This window comes from Vespula vulgaris, chromosome 2, assembly GCF_905475345.1.
Source record: "Vespula vulgaris chromosome 2, iyVesVulg1.1, whole genome shotgun sequence".
NCBI lineage: Eukaryota > Metazoa > Arthropoda > Insecta > Hymenoptera > Vespidae > Vespula > Vespula vulgaris.
In genome coordinates this window covers 16560058-16583076 of record NC_066587.1, presented here as the reverse complement: position 1 = coordinate 16583076, position 23019 = coordinate 16560058, and the positions used below count along the sequence as shown (strand labels likewise).

At 37.9% G+C, this 23019-nt stretch overlaps 1 protein-coding gene across 2 annotated transcripts in view; it reads right to left on the bottom strand.

Annotated features, from left to right (window-relative positions):
- LOC127061893 (cadherin-related tumor suppressor) overlaps window positions 1–23019 on the bottom strand; it is a 100331-nt gene that overhangs the window by 5073 nt on the left and 72239 nt on the right. For both annotated transcript variants that reach the window (XM_050989367.1, XM_050989368.1), the window contains 16 exons: window positions 20909–21262; window positions 15483–15719; window positions 12290–12679; window positions 10872–11285; window positions 10143–10475; window positions 9635–9812; window positions 5765–5945; window positions 5322–5575; window positions 4790–5220; window positions 4360–4704; window positions 3951–4280; window positions 2418–3533; window positions 1187–2302; window positions 795–1071; window positions 429–710; window positions 38–342 (listed from right to left, as the gene is read on the bottom strand). In XM_050989367.1, the coding sequence (XP_050845324.1) occupies window positions 38–342; window positions 429–710; window positions 795–1071; window positions 1187–2302; window positions 2418–3533; window positions 3951–4280; window positions 4360–4704; window positions 4790–5220; window positions 5322–5575; window positions 5765–5945; window positions 9635–9812; window positions 10143–10475; window positions 10872–11285; window positions 12290–12679; window positions 15483–15719; window positions 20909–21262 (6543 nt within the window). The remainder of the gene's footprint in view (window positions 1–37; window positions 343–428; window positions 711–794; window positions 1072–1186; window positions 2303–2417; window positions 3534–3950; window positions 4281–4359; window positions 4705–4789; window positions 5221–5321; window positions 5576–5764; window positions 5946–9634; window positions 9813–10142; window positions 10476–10871; window positions 11286–12289; window positions 12680–15482; window positions 15720–20908; window positions 21263–23019) is intronic.

Sequence of the window (23019 nt, the reverse complement as noted above, 5' to 3'; positions counted from 1 at the left end):
TTTTGTATATAATTTACGAATTGTTTTTTTTTCTCACCAACAAACAAGGATTCGGTGAACATGGATCCTGCCTTCTTTCACATTTCTCACCGGTAAAACCATCCCTACATATGCACATCATTTCATGTAACATTCTTGGAGATGTTAAGATCAATGTTTGACTATCAGTGATCCTAGCGTCATCATATATGGCTAGACGACTAGTACAACTACCTCCATTTTCGCACGGCATATTTTTACACGGAGAATATCCAATTGTGAATGTAGTCCCATCAAACAGCGATTGAATTTTATCTCGAGTACGTGTCAATAGTTCACTAACTTCGTATTTCGTGCGATAACCTGATGAAACAGTATTGAAAGCTTGATGAATTATCGTCATGCTTGATGCACAATGATCGTCATAATTTTATTTCATGTCGTTTTACCTTGCGGAGTCTCTATAGCCAAATGAATATTAGCATTGCCATTGCTTTCTCCAAGACTGAAAATCGTTACGGTGTCGTCAACCTCGATTTCTTCTTGCAACAAATCCAATAGCGCGCGATAATGTTGATTTAGAAAATCTTTTGCATTTAATTTCATGATTTGCAAGGTCACACTATTTTCTATCGTTGCGTTTCTGAAGGATATGAATTCTACGGTGACCTTTGATATTACGTCAGGATGACGGCCATCATTACCGGATACGCTTAGAGAATACCCGATACCTATATTTAATAACAACAACGTGTTAATTATATTATATCGGTAGGTACTCGTATTTTTCTTTCGTGAAATAAATTATTACGTACCAGGTGTAATCTTGTTGGTATGCAAGTCGCAAGCATTTGGAATACTCAACACTCTGGTGTTAGAACTTTGAAGGATTTTGCAAGAATAAACTCCAGTGATGTCTGGATCGTTAGGATGTACATCTGCAATTTTACCAAGTGGAGTAGCCCCATTAAATGCATGTACTATTACGTGGACAGATCGTGGTGTCGAAGGACTATCGTTTTGATCAGTGACGATGACGGTTATCGTATGTTCACTCTTCATTCTTGGCACTCCAGAATCTTCTACTTCCACCTTTATTTAAAAAAAAGTTGAAATATAATTCCTCTCACCCTCTCTCTTACTCTCTCACATGCACGCACACATATTTGTTCGACTTATGTATACATAAAAGTTATCATTTACTTACGACAAGATCCAACTGTGGCATAGTCTCTCTGTCTAAACTTCTCGTTGTTCTTAAAACACCTGAATGTTTATCGAGTGTGACCATGTCACTCTGCCTACCGCCAACGAGTCTGTACGTAAATGGTGCACCGTTTGGTGGTAGATCAGGATCAGTAGCGCTAAGGGTCATGACACTGGTACCAGCTGGTTCATTTTCGCTTACGTAGCCGATTACTTCAGGGGGTTCAAAGATCGGTCCGTTGTCGTTAACGTCAAGAATCTCTATGTGAACGGTGGCCGTACCAGTTTGAGGAGGTGAGCCAGTATCTATAGCACCAACGGTGAGATCATAGGAAGATATTGTTTCTCTGTCAAGTTGTTTGGCCGTTTCAATATCGCCTGTTTGTGGATCAACTTTGAACGCTTGACCAAGATTACCACTGATAATGGAATAGGAGAACTGATTGTTCTGTGGCCTTATGTCTTTATCTACAGCTCTAACGGTTAGTAAACGAGTGCCATGAGCTGCTCCTTCCGATACACTGGCGTCATAAGTGTTCTGAAGGAATTCAGGTGGATCGTTGCCATCTTGAATGGATATGATCACTTGAGCTTCGTCAGTATCGTTTCCACGTATACCACCGCTATTCTTTGCCATTACTGTCAGGACCACACGATTTTGTGTTTCACGATCGAGTCTTCTGGCAACCTTTATTATACCAGTTTCCGACCCTATTGTAAAACCACGATCGTTGGATGAACCAACGAACAAGTAATACACACGACCATCCTCTCCTGAATCCTGATCGGTTGCTTGAACTAGACCTACGGAAGTACCAACATCGGCACTCTCTGATACGTCCATATGGAACACTGGTTGAATAAACTTGGGATAGAACTCGTTCACTCCTGTTATATGCACGTGAACACTCGTGAAGCCAACCATTTGGGGACTAGAATCTGGATTAGCTGCGATTATGTCTAAAGTATATTCGTTGGCTTCCTCGTAGTCGAAACTAATTTCTGATGTTATCACCCCTGTATTCTCATTTATACGGAAGTGATCTTTTCCTGTACCACCTAGAATCTTGTATTCTACCACGGCATACTTTGGCGAGTCAATATCGTGAGCTATTACCTGTCAACATATGATAATGTTGTTTAAAAAATGGTCTTTGTGGAATAGAGACCTGTGATTGCTCGATAAATTGAGTCTTACTGATATAAGTGTTAAGATAACGCGTTATACAAACCTGATCTACAAAACTATTAGGTGGCGAATTCTCTGGTAAATATGCTTCGTAGACACTCTGGTTAAAAGTCGGTGGATTATCATTAATATCCGACACGGTGACAGTCAACGTAGCCACAGCTTGTTTCGGTTCGAAGCCCAAGTCGGTCGCTGTTATATTTAATCTATACTTTTGAACAAGATCATAATCCAGAGGTTCCAAAATAGTGACCGCTCCAGTAATAGAGTGTACGAAGAATTCGTTTCTTTCATTTCCAGCTGATATTTTATATCGTACCATGCCATTCGGACCAGAATCACCGTCCACCGCACTGATAGTTAATATGGTCGTATTGACCGGTTCATTCTCAGGCACTCTGACCTGATAACTAACAGCAGCGAAAGTTGGGGAATGTCGATTTTCACCTGATATTACTAAGGTCAAATCGACTTCGTCTTTTTGCGGAGGTACACCTTTGTCAATGGCACGTGCCTTCAATACAAACGTTTTACCCACAGCTAAACCAGCCAAACTTCGACGAACGTAAACCCAACCAGTTTTCTCATCGACCGAGAAGTAATCAGTCTCGTTGATGCTCACCAGTGAATACCTTATCTCAGCGTTAGCACCGAAATCTGCCTCGTCTTTTGCACTCAATTGCATGATCTTTTTACCAACTCCATAATTCTCGGGTACTGGTGAAAGGTAGGATCTCTGTTCGAATTTGGGAGTGTTGTTGTTAGCATCGACAACGCTCACGTGGACAACAGTTTTCGAGGATAACGGTGGTTTCCCATTATCCGTTCCAACTATCGTCAGGGAATACAAATTTTCTGGAGAGGAAGGACGATGCGTATGCTTGTAACGGAGCAATCTTTTGCTAAAGATATCACCGGTTGCTGGATCAACCGTGAAAAGATCCGACGGTTGTAAAAGACTGTAGGATATCACTGAGTTTGGACCTTGTTTGTCATTATCCACAGCTGTAACTTGACCCACGTGTGATGCAGGTGGTTGTAATTCAGGGAAATGGAAATAGTAAACCTCTTCGTCGAATTCTGGTGGATTATCGTTCTGATCTTGGATCGTGATAGTCAATGCTGTTTCCGTTTCCCATGCACCATCTGCTGCGACGATCTGTAAGCGATACATCTCGTTGATGGTACCTTGTGAAGTTATAGATATTGACTCAAACTATTGATTCAAGAAAATCTATGTCAAGCGTTTAATGTTATATTCTTAGAAACTCTTTCGAAATTCAGTTTGACACGTTGCATGACACACACGACGTATTTTCTTGCTTATCGCTACTAGATGTGCATGCTGAAATACAACTTTTTCTATCACCGAGTGACAGATATATCGATCTGTCTAGTATGTTAAGGTAAAATAGAAAAAAAAGAAAACTATTAAAAAGAAAGAAAAAACAAAAAATGTCACACTTTCTATAACGATATTATGGAGGGATAAGACAAGTCGTCCATAAGTCCAACCAGTTTTCTTTTCATTTTTACTCGCATTATATAAACTTTCATAAATCATATTAATTTGTACCTTTAACAGATATTCATCTTGTTCTTCTCTATCCAAGTAACCAGCCACCGTAACGTTACCACTTATTGCATCGATCGAAAACTTTTTTCCTGGATTGTCCGTACAAATATAAGTGACGTTCGCATTTTGACCGATATCCATGTCGCTGCTGGTAATACGTATGACAAATGTACCAATCTCTGCGTTTTCTGTTACATTGACGCTGTACAATCTTGTGAAACGCGGTGGATTGTCATTTTTGTCTAATACCGTAACAATGACCATAGCTGTGCCAGTTAATCTTGGCTGACCTTGATCTCTAGCTTCAACGATCAATTCGTAAGATGATATCTACGAGACGAGAATAAAGTTGAAATTATTCAGATAGTAATTGAAGAAACTTAATGGAGGGAAAAAGAATTGAACTTACATCTTCTCGATCTAATTTCTCGTTCGTACTGATTTCACCAGTATTGCTATCGATCATAAAGGATTCGGAAAAGTCATCGACTAGGTAATAAAGGACTTGTCCATTTTCACCGGAATCACGATCCTTGGCAGAAACTTTGCATACGAATAGAGGTGGATATTCTTCTTCTGGTACCGTTGCATTGTAAATAGATGCATCCATGACCGGTGCATTGTCGTTAGCGTCGGTTACATTGACCAGCAATTGAACGACGCTTCTTAATGCTGGCGCATCGGAATCTCGGACTTCGATCCAAGCTTCGTAATATGGTGCCGTTTCATAATCGAATCCAGAAGCAACTAGGACCTGGATATATTTCATGAAAAAACAAATTATAACACCGACAATTTAAAAGAAGTTATTTTTGTCGAGTCGTTATTGATTATCATACCTCTCCAGTATTTGGATCGATTTTCAAAGCATCACCAACGTTTCCACCAGCAATACCGTATACCAAATTACTAGCAGCACCGTCTTTGGGCGTCGTCGCGCTTAATTTTGTTATAACTCTACCCTCAGGCACATCTTCGGGCAAGGTAAATCTTGTGTTAATGTTAGCACGAAAACTGGGAAAGAGTTGTCTCTCCCACAAGTGTATCATTAGATCGGCTGTGACATATTGCGGTTCTGTACCACAATCGGAAGCTTGGATTTGTAATTGATATGTAGTTTCGTCGCTTGTTAACTCTTGGGTGGCCCTGATAACGCCACTGTTGGAATCAATGATGAATTTGTCGGCATCGTTACCTTGAAGACGATAAACTATTCGTGAGTTTTCACCGTCGTCATCGTCCGTAGCTTTGGCACCGAAAACGAAGTCACCTGTTTAGTCACGAAATATTATTAAATGTTATTTTATTCGACCGTATTAATGCGTTCACACATATTAACTGAGAAATAACATTATTATATCGAGCTCTTACCAGGCTTTGTACCACCGGGAACGTATGCCGTATATCTTGGACTAGAAAATCGTGGAGCATTGTCGTTCACATCTTTCACCAATATCGTCAAATTGACGGTGGACGCTCTTGGCTCGGTTGGACTAGAATCTCGTGCCACCAACGTTAAATGATAGACCGACGTTTGTTCTCGATCTAATGGTACTACCGTGGAAATTTCTCCCGTATCAGGATTAGCTGAGAAACGTTCAGCTTTCTCTCCCAATAAACTATACCTGTTTGCGAGAAGAAAAAACGATATACATACATACATATATATATATATATATCTCAATCGATTTCTCTATATCATTTTTTCCTTATTTTTAGCACCTTGTATTTAAACAACACTAAATCAAGATTTGATGAGTTTTCTTTCGAAGTTACAACGATAACGCGATAACGATAACGACGATAACGCTTACCATATCTTAGCGTTCAATCCTTCGTCCCTGTCGGTAGCCAAAGGTTTTGTCACCCAAGTACCAGCTGGCAAATTCTCCGTCACCGTTGCTTTGTATTCTTGCCGAGCAAATTCCGGACTGTGATCGTTCACATCGAGCACGACGATCTTAACGATACCCGAGCCAGTTAAAGGGGGAGAACCTAGAGTAAACGAGACGAGGAAAAGAAGTACTCATTTAATCCAACTCTTGTTCAACTTAATGTCCCTTAAACAATATGAATTCTAATTTGTGGATCAACGACATTTTTTTTTTTTTTATCATTATCGTCTAATCGTTGGATGAGAAGAAACCAGTACAATATGTCTTGGTACTTTTGGTAGTTTTGACGTCACGATTATTCTATTCGATTTATTACCCCGGTTATGGACCGTTTATAGGAGCGTAAATCGGTTTAAGAGGGGTGCTGCCAGCAAGGCTATCATTTCGTCGGCTTGTTATTATTTCTGAAAAGCGTATCCCAGCAAAGAAAGAAGGCCCGATACCTTTCGAAGATTTCAAATTTAATCGCAGCGATACGTGGCACCGGTCTCTCTCTTCCTCTCCTCTTTCTCTCTCCTTCCCTCTCCCTCTCCCTCTCCCTCTCTCTCTCTCTCTCTCTCTCTGTCTTTCGACGGGTCGCTCGATCGATATTACAGAGTCGAGATTCTTACCGGAGATAAGAGATTGGTAGAAATAATTCAGCGGACAGATGAAAAGGTATATAAATCGAATTATCTCGTCCCCTCTGTTATTCCTCTTATCTTTTTTCAATAATGGGATACGGGTGGTGGAACTGGAGCGGGTGGGGTGGAATCGGGAGGGGTGTAGGGCACGCGTATAAAGAAAACCATAAACGTGGTACGTATTTCGATGATTTACGATTCTCTACGTCCTCAACCGTAGATTATTAGCGGTGAATTAGCAAATTTTGCTTCTTTAATTTCGTATTCGCACCCGCGAAATAAATAAATAAATAAATAAATAAATAAAGAAAACAAGAAGAAGAAGAGAGAAAGAAAATAAACGGTTAAAATATTGTCATCTCGCGAATAATTTTTTAACGTGACGATTTACGATCATTTTTATCGGCGATTATTTCGTGAATATATTTAAACGTAGATCTCCAAGACAAAAGTATTTTCTTGGAAAAGTGATCCCCGCAATTGCAACCTTCGCATGACCGAAGGATAATAAAGCCTGTGTAGATACTGCCACGCCTTAATTATGATCACAAGGTGTCACGTATGGTTCCGATTGGAGATGCCGTGTAGGTACAATGCAACTGCCTGAAAGAATCCTTTTCGTGCACAGAGACATAGGTACAATGTGTGTGTGTGTGTGTGTGTGTATACACATGTGCACGTATATACGATGTATATCTATATCTACGGTACACGTAAGAAAGTTGTACGTGTCATTGCTGCATAGCGATGCATCGATCGTATCGGATGAAAGGATTACTTTCTTTCCTTTTTTTATATATTATTTCATCGTTTCTTATTTACTACAAAATTTATTTATGTATTAAAAATTATATTACGTAGATGATGAGTTACGTATTTAGGTATTAAAATTTGTCAAATTTTCTAATAATATCTTTCAATAATTTTGATTATTATTCAACGAACGCATAAATTATCGTTATCGTCGAAATTTCATGAAAATTATTAAACAAACGATAAAGACGTTTCTTCTTTTCGAAACTCGTATGTATGTATTTATTCTTTTTTCCCTCTCTCTCTCTCATCACTTTAACGACTCTCAAATACTCTCTTTATATCTAACCGTAAGATACGTAAGTCGAAAGATCAATATTTTCCATTCGATCGGTCATTCCTTCAATCGTTCTATCGTTCCTACGTACGTATACGATCATATGTAAACATTGAAGACGTTACCATCATGCTGATTTTGCAGTGCGAAGGGACTCTCGAGAAGGTCCGATAAACCTATACCTACTCTTAAAATCCACAAAGAGAAAGAGAGAGAAAAAGAGAAAGAGAGAAAGAGATAGAAAGAGAAAGAGAGAGAGAGAGAGAGAGAGAAAGTGAGAGACAGAGAAAGAGAGAGAGAAGAGAGAAAAAGAGGGAGAAAGAGGATGATTCGTATGTTCGATCGGATTGGTTTATGTGAGAGAAATCAAGAGAGAGAAAGAGACAGAGAGAGAGAGAAAGGGAGAGAAAGAAAGATAGAAAGAGTGAGTTGGAGGATGCATGAATAAAGTAGAATATAATGTGCGAGCACGGGCAGCAGTACCCAAAAGATGCATGGTTGGGAAGAGAAGTAGAAGTGGTGGGGAGAGTAAGGCCCAGAAACGACATCAAGGAGGTAGAAAAGAATGAGGGAGGAGAGAAAGGAGGAAGAAGGAAAGGAAGATAGGGAGAGAGAGAGGGAGAGAGAGAGAGAGAGAGTGAAGGAGACCAGCACCAAACCAAGAGGAAGGCATTCGAGACCGATTATCATAATCGCGCGTCATAACTCTGTAGGCTTGTCTACCTCGCCGGGCGACCGATTGGGCCATCGGGCCCAGCGATGGCCTGGTGTGGTGGACCGGTGCGAGGGTGAAAGGAGGGGGAAAGCAGACTACTGCCATCCTACAGTGAAAAGAAAAAAGATCGAGAGAGAGAGAGAGAGAGAGAGAGAGAGGAACTGCCCATCGCTTAAAGAATCTCATCGAACAACCCACAAATTTATATCCAATTTGTATATTACAGCTCATTACTTAAAACCACCACCGAAGAGATTCTATGCTGATTTTCCATTCCGCCATATTGTTTTGGCTGATTAGCGATCGGAAAATCTGAGATCACTAGTAAGGGGAGTGAAAATTTTAAGATTTGTGTATTTATACACATTATAGTTTTAAGATTTGTGTGTGCGCGTGTGTGTGTCTATATATATATATATATATATTTAGTTAACACCAGTGTGTTACATACTGGTATATATCATGTGTTATAATCATAACTTATGATTATAATCAATAGATGTTAATCTTGGGATATGATTTAATAATAAATTTTGTGTAGAACAAAATGAAATAATATTGAAAAAGTATAGACTCGTTAGGTACATAAGTATGAGGTATGTAACTTACACGGTATCGCAGACGGTTTAAGAGAATTTCTTTTTTCTAATCTTTGATGGTACCTACATATGTATATAGTTAAACAATGTTCGCGGCACTTTCAAGGATCAGGTAGGTATATTTTTTCAAATTTTTTTTCTCTCGACACTTCCCAACCTTTCTCGTTCGGAGTGACCAGATCGAGAATAATTGTCCATTGTTCAAACTAATTCGCAAGGAGTTTACGCGGTCCCCGAGAACTGGCCCCAGCTAGTATATACCACTCGCCGGAAAAATGTTCTCTCTAAAGAATACCCAGTGCTTCTTTCAATACCGGTCTTTGTCCCGAGTAAATACGTGGTACACGCCTATTTAGCAGTTCATCCAGAGCGTTTGTAAAACCTTCTCAAAGATATCGCGAGATACTCGTTTGGATCTCTCTTTCAGAAGCTTAACATCCTATCGCTCCTTTCCTTTTCTTTTCTTTCATTTAATTTCGTTTCATTTCGTTTCGTTTCGTTGCAAGTATTCGTTCACATCGTTGTATCGAAAGGTATCACGATCTTTCATAAAATAATTCAATTCCAACTTATTGATTTGTAATTAAATCGTATCGTCATATCGCGCTAAGAAAAACATTAACGTTACGTCGAAAGAGAGAGAGAGAGAGAGAGAGAGAGAGAGAGAGAGAGAGAGAGAGAGAGAGAGAGAGAGAAGAGACTGAACTTTCGATAATCGAGAGTCGTTTGCATTAATGAAGTATCTCGATGGAGACGACTTACCGGTGTCCATGGCTACAAGCGTGAGAGTGTACTCTGGTACCAATTCTCTGTCGAGTGGACGAAGAAGAAATATGTCTCCCGTGCTAGCATTTATTCGAAACAGGTCGGTGTCACCTTCTTTCAAGAAATATCTCACTTGATCGTTGTACGGTGGTGTATCAGCGTCGTAAGCTTTGACCTTCAATCGAGAAACAACGGAGAAAATGTATTTTTACTTTGTTAGACATCGTTTTAACTGCGTAAACAAATTTTGAATAATGAAATGAAAAAGAAAAAAGAATTTTTCAAAAATCTTCTTTTAGAATTTAAAAAGGATGAGAAAATTTGGAAAATAATTGGTTACGTTACAAGTGAAACGCAGTTAAGTTAGCAGTTAGAGAGAGAAAGAGAATTAGAAGTGATGACATCTTAGAACTCTGCTCGTCTTGGTAATAAGAATCACCTTGTTCTTAACCATTAAGGGTACGATGTTTCTACGACGCAACGAGAGCGTATTATCGGAAATTACCTGGATTACAAATCCTCCACCTGGCGGCACCATGTTCTCCATGACATGTGCCAAATAAGGTGAGTCGAGAAAGAGGGGAGCATTGTCGTTGATGTCGAGGACAGTTATGGTTACTTGCGCGGTGTCGCCACGCGATGTTTCGCCTACTTCCGCTGCACAATCCTCTCCACGTATAGTTAAATGATACCTCGCTTTGCGTTCGAAGTTAAGATTCTTGGCTACTCTTATTGCTCCCCCATCTTCGGAAATTGTGAAGTCTCGATTTTCGTCACCCTTAGCTATGCTGTATCTCACCCTACCGTTAGCACCTTCGTCACGATCCATTGCTGAGACCTTTGGAAACGAATAAGGAAAATATATTTTTATACAAATTTTTCCAACAGAAGAATATTAATGTAAATGTTTTGTTTCATATATATCAATTCTATATATATATATATATATATATATATATATATATATATATAAATTACTATATTAATAATATATATAGATATAAATAAAATATATAAATAATATATATAAATATATATATATAAAATTAATAATATATATATATGTATATGTAAATTCTTATTTGTATTAATTTTTGTATTTCTTCAATATATTTTTTTATCATCGGATCTATTATCATTGATCTTTTATCATCGGAAATTATTCTTCTTTTGATCCATTTTTTTCTTTTTATAATTATTATCAACAAAATCAAAGAAAATTGACAAATTTTACCTGAAGTACACTGGCACCGATACTGGCATTCTCAGCGACCGTAGCGGAATATTGTCTGGGATCAAAGATCGGCGAGTTATCGTTCTCATCGAGTACAACGACGGTGATACTAGTTGTGTTAGACTTAGACGGTTCCCCACGATCCTTCGCAGTAACTTCTAACGTATAGTTCGATCTTTGCTCCCGATCTAACGGACCAGCAACGCGTAGCAATCCGTCGACTGGGCCCAAAGTGAATGGTACCTCGTCGTCCTCCAAGGAATACTCGACGTATCCGTTTCTACCTTCGTCCCTATCAATCGCCTTTATTGCCATTACTATGGTATTGCTTGGTGAATTCTCTATTATCGATATTTTCGTTGGTGATATGAATTCCGGGGACATGTCGTTCACATCCAGCAACACTACGGTAACCTGTTGGTAGTTGTTCTTTTTGTCACAGGTTCGCATTGAGAAAACGAGCACGGCCGATAATTAATTATGTATTAATCGATTGCATCCGCAAAGAGAGTGAGTAAAAAAGAGAGAGAGAGAGAGAGAAAGAAAGAAAGAAAGAAAGAGAGAGAGAGAGAGAGATACATATACTAACATGTATGTACGTATACATATATGTGTGAAACGAAGAAAGGAAGGGTCGAGTTGAGAAGAAGAGGAAGAGTGCAACAGGGACGCGACTGCCGGGACAAAATAAAGGAAGAAGTCCGGAGATAAGCTGGCCACGGAGACGAAACGCAACGATTTACTTTGGTAATTAACACGTTCACGCCACCTATAAATCAGGCGCGCTTTTATGGCCTTTCGGACGGAGGAGAGTCGGTATATCAAGCGCGTTTCTTGCTGAACTCTCGGAGCTCCCGCGCTCGTATTTATTCCACGTAACTCGACCACTTTCTTTCTCTTTCTTTCTCTCTCTTTCTCTTTCTCTTTCTCTCTCTCTCTCTCTCTCTCTCTCTTTCTCTCATTCACTCATTCATTCGAAGGAGACCGTCTGTTTCTTTCTTCATAAGGAAAAAGAATATAAAGAAATTAAGAATAAAAAAGTATTAAAAAAGTAAAAAGAAAAAATGGAAAATAAAATAAAAATAAATGGAAGTTGGATCTCGAGGAAGGGGGAAGGGCGAAGAATAAAAAAAAAAAGAAAGAAAAGAGAGAAAAAAGGAAAAACGTTATCAAGCTATGCCGCATTCGCGAATCAAGTGGAAGAAAAAGAAAAATAAAAAGTGGGAGAAGGAGATGGAGAAGGAGGAGAGGAGTAGAGGAGAGAAGAGAGTTCAGGATGTAATTTAAACTTTGCGTGAGAGAGAGAGAGAAAGAGAGAGAAAGAGAAAGATAGAGAGAGAAGTTGGGACACCCGAGGTGTTTAAATTGAAGCGTGACATCCTTCCTTCCTTTTCACTCTCTCGAAGATAGACACTCACCTGTACGGTAGACGACAAAGGACGAGAGGGTGGTACGGCAGCGTCCGTTGCGCTCAAAACTAAATTGTAAAGTGGCTTCCGTTCTCTGTCGAGAGGTTTCCTTGTGTAAAGGGTACCGTTTGCTGCAACACCAAAATCACCGTCCTCGTCGCCAGCAACGACGGCATAAATCACCCTACCGTTTTCCCAAGAATCGAGATCCTGGGCGGTGACCGTTAATACTGATGTACCAACGGTTGCATTCTCGACGATGTCTGCTGCATGTGGACCAGCGTCGAATATCGGTGCGTTGTCGTTTAAATCAACGACGTTGCAATAAACAGTTACGGTCGATGATAATGCCGGTACACCACCGTCCGTCGCTTGGACAACGAGGATGTAATGTTGTATCTGTGGGAAGAGAATTTAAAAAAAAAAAAAAAAGAAAAGAAAAGAGAGAACGATTAAAAATTGTATATACGATATTAACGAGAAGAATTTAATTAAATTATTGTTTAGAAACGTCGAACGGTTTCGTGATAGATCGATAGGAAGGATCGATAGATTAATATACGAGTATTAGATATGTATAATAATTCGAACGCATATTTTAAAAATCGACGAGCAATACGACGAGTTCTCGTTATCTACGATGATTACGCATTTTTTTCTTTCTCTCTTCTTTCTTTCTATCGTGAGTATTATTCGATCGATGGAAGTAATATCTACTTTCTTTTTCATTTCTATCATAGGTTTAACAGAACGAACGGAAAGGTAAACATTTCTTATCGAATAATTGTATAAGTGATTATTTAAAAAAGGATGAAAGTACTCTTATTTGTTTGAGATTTGAGCGAGAGTCAAAGAGAGAAAGAAACAGAGATATTGAATTTTTGTGCCAATTCTGATAATTATATAGTTGTCCTCCCTCCACCCTTCTCTCCCCCTCTTCTGTTTATTGTGTCTCTTTTCTACTCTCTATCGTACGCGAAGAAAGACAGTGTAAGAAAATAACGTCTTCTTCCTATTATCTCGTGCTCGTGAACTGATCCCTTTTAAGGAACGAAGTTAAAGCGTTTTACAAAGAACCGATGCGAATTTCGTGGAAGAGCCGAATTATTTCTTCGTTTCAAATGTGCTGCGCTTGGATCCTTTGGCCCATCCGTATACGCATTTCACGGTCCCGTAATGATCCTGGCGTGTATCTGGGAACGATATTACGTTGATGAAGGGTTCTATAAACTACTCATTCTTTTTCCGCTTCTTCCTTCCTACCTTTTTCTCACTCCTTTTTATCCGAAACGTGCATCGCTCGACAAGGTCCATGTGTATTTGTCGAATGGACCTTTCACTCCCTTCTTTTCGTTATACACTGATCGGACAAGTCCAATTTAATACTTTCAATGTCGGAAGACCCATCGTTTTACATAACTTTTAATCATTTTATCAATTCTACTTACACAGTTATCGATAATCGATGATTTTATGTGATGTAACCGATAATTTTTATTCTATTGAAGTGTAATCGTTTTTTATTTATTCCGTCAATATTTTTTAGTAATCAACAGTAAATATATATATATATATATATGCAGGAATATTTTGATTAATATTTATAATAAAATATCAATAGCTAATATAAACGATTAGTATGAAGAATGAAACATCTGTGTTTATTAGAGATACTATAATTTCAACGAATTTTTATATCCAGAAATATTTTGATTAAAAACAGTAACAGTATCGATATTGTATTATAAATATAATTGTGATTATTTATTCGAACTACCGATTGAAATTCGTTTACGAATACTGACCCGAATGAATTAGCAGACAAAAGAGAAAAGAAATAATCATTGCACTTTTGTTTCTTCAGAGACTTCCAAACGAATACGTAAATTAATAGACAGATAGTTACAGTTTCTCTCCTTTTTTTTTTTTTTGATCTTTCGATGGAAAAATTGTAAGCGTAGAAACGTATCGATAGAGAACTTGGATGGAACAATTTTCCACCCACACATAAAACTGCGTTACGTACAAAGTATCGTCGAAAGTACACACACACGCACACACACATTCTCTTGTAAATAATAAGTATGGCTTGTCTCCGAAATGTAGCCCTGGACTGTCATTAAAAGCGTCTGTTCATCGATCTGTCTGACTGTTAGCGTTAAACCCTAAATTCTAGTGTTGCGTTATAGCCGAAAGGTAATATAATAGGTGTGCTTGGGTTCTTGAATGTGGAAGAGGCGTGCGCACGGTTTATAATCGTTGCCTCGGGCTTTAAGTCGTTGCGGACCTTTTTAGCCACGAGTCATCTGCGAGCAGAGAATTTCTGACTTTGCGATCGATAGTACTCGTTCGATGATTTACTGCCTCTACTTTTTGTACGTCGCCCATCCATCGATCCATCGATCCATCGATATCCATGGAGCGAGCGAACGAACGATCGATCGATCGATCGATCGATCGATCCTTCGTCCTTTCCTCTCCATTCTTATTCATCATCTTCCTTTTACCCATATGGTAAGGGACGGTCTTGTAACTTAATTGTAATTTTATAAAAAAAACGATCGATGATACACAAACAATGTTTATATATATATATAAGATTTGACGTATAAATAATATTGAGTTGTTTTTTCTTACTTTCTTTTTTTTTTCGAAGAAAAAATGAATTCTCAAGAGTTATACAAATCGCGAATGAAAGTTTTCTTTCTATCACGGTATGTTATGCCTTAAGATTTATAAAATCGTTTAATAAGATCAGCGTTACTCTTATCTTTGCGAGAGTGAAATTTCACGGTGTTATAGTTCCCGAGGGTTGATTTAATCCAAAGATCAATTTAATCAATACGTCCAAATTATATTGTAGAAAGTATATCGTTCGAATCATTATACAAATATTTCTAATTTAAAAGAAAAAAAATTGATAATTCTCTTATATGAAAACTCAGGAATTAATTATTGCAAATATATGTATATATATATATATATATATGTATATATATATATATATATATATATATATAAACATATCTCTCGATATATAAATATATATATATATACGCGTACGTAAATGAATTTAAATAGGTATACTTTTTAAAAGTATTAATCAGCGATAAAAGTGGTCATGCGTTACACGACCCGAGTCGATCGATATATCTCGATATTTCACGAAGAAAATAACGAACATGCGATTAGCCGTACCAACCTGTTCGTAATCAAGACTGGCGGTGAGCGTGAAGACGCCGGTATTGGGATTGAGAGAAAAGACGTCGTTCGCCCAATCGGATATTAACGCGTAACTTAATTGGCTGTTAGCACCTTCCGCATCGGCATCGCTTGCGACGACCTGCCCAACGCGACTTCCTCTCGGCATGTTCTCCGGTACATCGAACGAGTAAGCACTCACGTGGAAGGTCGGAGCGTTATCGTTCGTATCGGTCACCTGCAATGTAATCAACCATTAATTTTCTATTTTTCTTTCTTTTTTATTATTATTTTTTTTTTTACATAAAAAATGAACGACAAAAATGTGTAATGATTATTATATAAACTTAGGCGAAGGAAAGTTCCTTAGGTGACCTGAAAAGATCCTAAGTGATTTTCTTTTCTTATTTCTTTTTTACATAAAAATGAGAAAAATGTATAAGGATTGTTATACAGACCAGGGTGAAGGTTTCTAGCTGACCTGAAAGGATCCTAAGTGATTTTAAAAATTAATTATCTACACTTTACCGAAAGATTTTGTAGCCCTTTCGAGGCTAATCCGTTTATTTTTTCAAATGACACTTAATTATTTATACTGATGAAAATATACAATATATGTATATATTGATCATTTACTTTACGAACTATCATTAATTAATAAAAGTAATGATCAAATAAATATATAGATCGTAATAATTATCGAGTAATTATTCTATAATCTTTATACATCCACTCTCTTTCTCTCTCTCTTTTATTTTAATTTCACGTTAATCAAATGAATGTAGAACCGACCAATAAATAGAAGGATCAATGAATCACACGTATTATATAAATCACAAAAGCAAATTCACATAAGAGATCAAGAAAACGTAAGTAAAGGACATTCGTCAGATTGACGTAGAACGTTGATGACGAGGATGGTAATAGAAATTAATTCGTATCTATCCATCGTAACAGCCAAATTGTCAGTGCAACGTAAGAGAAAGATGGTACAAGAGAGTTGAGGTGAGGTAAGATAAGCTAAGCTAAGCTAAGCTAAGTTAAACTAAGCTAAGATAAAGTAAACTAAAGTAAACTAAGCTAAGCTAAACTAAGCTATGCTAAGGTAAGGTAAGTTAAGGTAAGGTAAGAGAAAAGGAAAGGTAAGGTAAGGTAAGGTAAGGTAAGGTAAGGTAAGGAAAGGAAAGCAAGGGAATGGAGTTACGTTCTGGTGCTCTACGTCGTGTCTATCCTCGGCGCATACCAAAGAGGCAGCAACCGACCATGAGCCGGCCGATATCAACCGGTGAAAGAGCGAGCGGAGGCGGGCACGGTTTGATTAAGGAGGGCTCGAAGACGTTTGCAAAAAGTGACGGTGCCTCGAGAGACGCGGGAGAAGAAGAGAGGATGCTTCCAGATGGAAACAGGTCGACGATGGATACTGGAAGTTGGGAAGGGGGCTGGTTGGAGGGAGGAGAAAAGAGAAAGAAGGAGAGAGAGAGAGAGCGAAAGAGAAAGGGTGGGGGAAGGGATGTTGGACGAGGACGAAGAAGGAGAAGAAAGAAGAAAGAAGAAAGAAGAAGAAGGAAAAGAAGAAGAAGAAGAAGAAGAAGAGGAAGAGGAAGAAAGAAAGAAAGAAAGAAAGAAAGAAGAGAGATTCGTGAGGGGTTGGAGGAGGAAGAGGTCGAAGAAAGGAGTGGAGGTTCTTCGTCTCTCTGACTTGGGTGCGGCGGGTGGCTCTTGAGAAAGAGAGAACGAGAGAGAGAGAGAGAGAGAGAGAGAGAGAGAGAGAGAGAGAGAGAGAGAGAGAGAGAGAGAAGGGGCAGATTCCGCAAGAGCGGGCCTCTTTCACGGAGCCCCAAAGAGCAAGCTATGATCGGGTCTGGCATTCCTTTTGCCTTTAAGAGACCCCGGATAGAATAGCAGCGTGCGTCTCGTGCCGGTGGAAGGCAATTCGGTGCCTTCTTAGCGAACGTGGCTCCTTAAAAGAAATTCCAGCCATTACGCGTCATAAGGATAATTTTTGCGATTGTCTCCGAAGGTTGGACTTCTCTCTCTTTCTCTCTTTCTGTCTTTCTCTTTCTTTCTCTTTCTCTCTCTTTCTCTTTCTACTACTACCTTCGTTAAACGACCAACCGGCTCCGCGTTTTTTATCGCCTGGATCGTTTCGCCAGACCAGAAGTAATGAATTATAAGGCGGAGATCGAGGGGACTCTTCTTCGCGGCTTTTGCTACCTCTCTTGCTTATCTCTCTCTCTCTCTCTCTCTCTCTCTCTCTTTCGTTTTCTTTCTCTCTCCGTTTCCTCGTCTTTCTTCCTTCCTTTCTTTCTTTTTTTCTTTCTTTCTGTCTTCACTTGCACAACCGTGTTAATGATTGTTCGAATTATACCTATTATACCTGCTAGGCAAAATAATCTTATGGACTTATCTTTTGTTAAGTATCTAGATATTATATCCGTAGATCGTCATACTTTTTCTTGACATTATTTTCAACAAGCACTCCTTCGCTTTACTTCTCTTAAGAATCTCAGTAACAGATCCTAGTCCCCTAACCCTTAGCTCGGTCCCATGATGACTTTTCTAATTTCTTTAGCGACCTTTAGAACTCTCTCTCTTTCTCTCTCTCTCTCTCTCTTTTCCTCTCTTTCTTTCTTTTTTCTCCTTTTTTTCTCTCGGAAATACAAGCATAAAGTTCTTTGAAGAACGATGCCTCGTGACTTTGGGAATTCAGTATATAACCTACTCCTCTATCGAAACTTTTTAGCGTATCTTTTTGAGAAGGATAGGGGCACTCTACTGTCTACTACCTGACTCAGTTTCTATGTAAGTGTTCTTGCGATAGGAGACTCTTTTAGAAGGTAAAATAGACGTGAAAACTATGCGTCATCTTCCTATCTCTCTCTCTCTCTCTCTCTCTCTCTCTCTCTCTCTCTCGCTCGCTCGCTCGTTCTTTATCTCTCCCTCTTTCTTTCTTCGAATTTCACTAAAAGCGGAAATATGCGTCAGACTTTTGATTCGAGCCTTCCCAAGCAGTTCTCTTTTCTTATCTTCAAAATGTCCCCAATTCCAAAGTATCTCCGGATAATAATAAGATCGATCGTAAACGATGGACCATAGGATTTATGGATTACGGATTACCACAGTTGTTCCCGCTGCTTTTACATGCAAGCTTGTGCTGGTCACGGTACGCTGCTTAAACGGAGTATTATCGACTTTAAAGCCCCAAGCTTATCCAATTACTCGGTGTATAACGATGAGAATACCGGATACATTTGCATCTCGACATTGCTATTCCTTACGATCGTTATCGTTATTAATCATGCTTTTCTAACGCAAAATTTTAAAATAATATTTGAAATAATATTGAATTCATTATTAATCATAAGTCCATTATTAATTATTTAATTAATTAATTAATTAATTTTCTTTTTTTTCCATTTTTTCTTAGCTTACTTTTAGCTGTATAATGTATATATATATATATATATCGTATATATAATTGTACAACAATATATACGTATAAACGCGTACACGTAGATGTATAATTTCAAAGTCAATCTTTAAATATCGTAAAAAATTAATATATCAATAATTAAGAAAGAAAAAAAATCCAATTATAGATAGAAATTAGTTTGAATGGCAAAAGAAAAGAAAAGAGGAAGAAAAAGAGGAAAAAAAGAAGAAAGTAATAAAACGTTGTTCATCGAGAGTAGGGTCAAATCGATAATACATTAGACACGTTTCTAAGTCGAAAGGTCATTCTTAACTTCCTACTATAACTGTATAATCTATTGCTCAATAGTAACTATTATATATATATATATATATATATATATATATATATATATATATATATATATCGACAAAGAATTTTTCTTCTTTCTCTCTTTCTTTTTCTAAAATACAAATAATAATTCTTAAGAAGAATGGTAGGTATACAAAATTCTTGACTACTTTCGCGAGCATCACGGCTTCGTAAAGTTCGTGATTACGAAGAAGAATCCTGGGCCCTACCGAACGATCCTTGCAAGATGTACGGCTCCTTCGGGTCGAAGAATAATTAATGGCCTTCAGGAATAACGCGCGCTATAGTCGAACCCGATCCTTTCGTAACAACCGATAATGTTGAAACTAGAGACGGTAGTAGATACCTACTTCGAACGGCATCGGTTAATAGCTTGAGACGACAATGAGTCTACCCCCGTTTTAAAACAATTAATTACCCTTTTCTATCGAGAGACAATATATTCTCTCTCGCGAACAACGACGATGGTATACGTATATATATGTGTGTGTGTGTGTGTGTGTGTGTGTGTGTGTGTTTGTATGTATCTCTATATATACATAGTGTAACGTAGTGAATACGAATATCAGATCGAAAAAGTTACATAGATACGAATCTACTTCTATTTATTTTTATCAATGATTTATTATTTTCCTTTTTTTATCAATGATGAATATTTTGTGATATAAAATTTATCGATAATACTTATATGAGTAGTTTGGTTAATATTGTTAATAAGTGTCATGATTGCGTCGTTTATATTGCTTATCTACTTAAAATAAAAATAAAACAAAAATAATTATCAAATATTGTGGGACAAATTTAAACGGGCAACAAAAAAGGAACAAAGGCTCTTTTCAAGCTATATATATATTCTTTTCTTTTCTTTTTTTCTTTCTAACTTTCTTCAACCTAATTTCTTTTTCGGCTTCGAAATGAGAAAAAATATTTTTTTTTCTTTTTTACTTTTTTTTTACATTGTAAAAAATTTAAATTCCTATATATATATATATATATTAAAAAAAAGTATATCTCGAAATGACCTTCAAACTAAACACTAAATAAGACAATAACAAATATTCTGCCTGACCATCCCTCTCCCCCACCCGTCTTTCGTGAAATCAACTAATTCTAATTTTTCTCAACAAAGTACCGTGTTTGCGAGATAAAGATTTATAACATTATATTGTGAACAGTCGTTATACATCATAAACATAATATATATCATCACGGTGTATTAATTAGGAGTACGACTTGAAAAGAAAAAAAACGAAAAAGAAAAAAGCATTGGAAGCTTCGCGTACGAACTAGCAAATAATTTTCTAACGATAAAAGCGAACGTAATAAGATTTAAAAAATAGAAAGAATTACATCTAAACGTATCAATTAATCTATTACATAGAGAATAGAAAAATAATTGATTAAATGTCTTTAGTGAACCTATTGTGTTCGTCTCGATTCATCTTAATCGTTAGATTTTTATCCGACGTAGAAACTTTCTACACGAAGTAAAAAAGATAGATAGCTAGCTATCTAGCTAGCTAGCTAACTAGCCAGCTAGATAGATAAATAGAGAGAGAGAGAGAGAGAGAGAGAGAGAGAGAGAGAGAAGAAAAAAATGGAAGGAGCGAAGAAAAAGTTTACGAAAAGGGGGTCTCGCTCACCTGTATGGTCAAAGTTATGTCGGTGTGTTGCAATCCATCGTCGGCACGTACCTTAAGCACGTACTTTTCTCTGGTTTCTCTATCGAGTGCCTCGGCCAATCTGAGTTGGCCGGTGGTCGGATGCAATTTAAATTGACTCTCGATATCGTTTTTAGATTCGAGATCGTTGGTAGGGTTGTTAGGTCGATTCGGTGATACCAAGGTATACGTTAACGTTCCTATCGTGTCAGGATCGTATGCTTTCAAAATGGTCACGACGGTGTTGGGTGGTGCTTCCTCGGAGATTTTGAATTTCCATGGTCCTGGACCCCAAGTTGGTGCCACGTCATTCTTGTCCAAAACCGTCACGCGAACCTGTAATTAAAAGAAGAAGAGGAAGAAGAAAAAGAAGAAGATGAAGAGGAAGAAAAAAAAAATGATCAATGCTTGACGTTTCCATTTCTCATCATATCGGTCGTTTATCTCTCGAAGAAACGAATGAGAGAGAGAGTGAGAGAATGCGTGTATCTGTATACGTGTGCGTGAGAGAGAAAGAGAGACTTATACGAGCAGACAAAATTCAATATAATTAGATCATTCGAATCGATCGTTCTCCTTCTTCTCTTGCCTCTCTCTCTCTCTCTTTTTCTTTCTCTCCTCTTCCCTAGTTATATCAGACCCTAAGGGCATTGTCGGCAAACGATACAAACGAGATTTTGATCTTATTAATTCTGTTATGTGTTCCGTTCCTTCCGTGTCGGGTAGTATGCTAACCAATGCGACATTGGTCCCAAACGAACGGTTCATATTTCGTCCTTTAACGAAGTGAATCTTTTTGTCGCGATTCCGTAAGAAAACGATACGTCGTAAAACACTCGAGAAATAACTCGAGAAACGAGGATGGCGAATGGAGCTTGAAGGAGATATGGCGGAGAGAAGTAAGGTGGGTTGGAGTGGGGGGAAAAGGGATCGAGGTCTCGGTGGCGTACTTACGTTAATCAATTTTCTCGTACGAAGAACAGAATCCAAACCCTGATCGTACACGTTGGTATTTTCAATGAGAATGTTAACTAAGGTTTAATGACCTTAAAGGTTGAAACATAATTATGCGTAATCAATAATACCTATAGTACGATATAAAGTGCTTAAGCGCTAAGATGAACGTTTGTAGTAGGCCGAAGTCACGGTATGCATGCGAATAATCGTGAGAAAGAGGACTTTTTCGATCCGGCCTTATGCATGTCTCATTTCATTAAATTCTCAGTCACGTCAGCGTTCGAGGTTTATGCGAGTACCAGAAGCCTCCTTGTTGGTATATCGGAACACGAAGAGGGAGAAGAAGAAGAAGAAGAAGACGATGAAGAAGAAGAAGAAGAAGAAGAGGGGAAAGAAGAGAAAAGTAGTGGGTTTACTATCTATCTACCTATTATGTATCGGTAAAAATGATTGGTTTCCTTTTGTCACGAAATTTCTATATAATAACACATTTGTTTTCACAAAGGGATCGTTCCAAGTTTTGTTTTTCTTTTTTAAATCAAAATGTGTGTGTTTGTATATGTGGGAGATAGAGAGAGAGAGAGAGAGAATATGTAAAATTTATTGATATCGGAGTTACATATAGGTTTTATATACGTACGTATAAGTAATATCTATCTAGTAGAAATTACGAGTTAAGAGTTTGAACTCATCTATCTTCTCTCTAGTAATTAGTTGGACTCTCCCTGTCATTGACGAAGTACATGGCATCGATTATATCTATCGGTTAGGCACGTTCTCCAAAGTGAAAACGGATTTCGAGAGGATGTAATAAAGTACAGTACTCTGGTGTCTTGGTGTCTCCTTCTGACATATAGAATAGAATAGATATATAGCATTGGCAACAAATGGTCGTACGATAGGAGTCGAACGCTCCTTGTGTAACTGTAATAAATCTTGAACGAAACGAAATGGGAAGTCAATAAACATTATGGCTGTTCTCCATTGTCTAGAAAAAATTTTTCTGAGATTCACAACCACGCGTCTAGCGATGATGGTCAATATATGTAAGTAGATAATAAAAATAAAAAAAGAAAAAGAAACAAAATTTAATCTCAAGGAATAGATTCGTTTTTAATATATTCGCATTCGTTCAC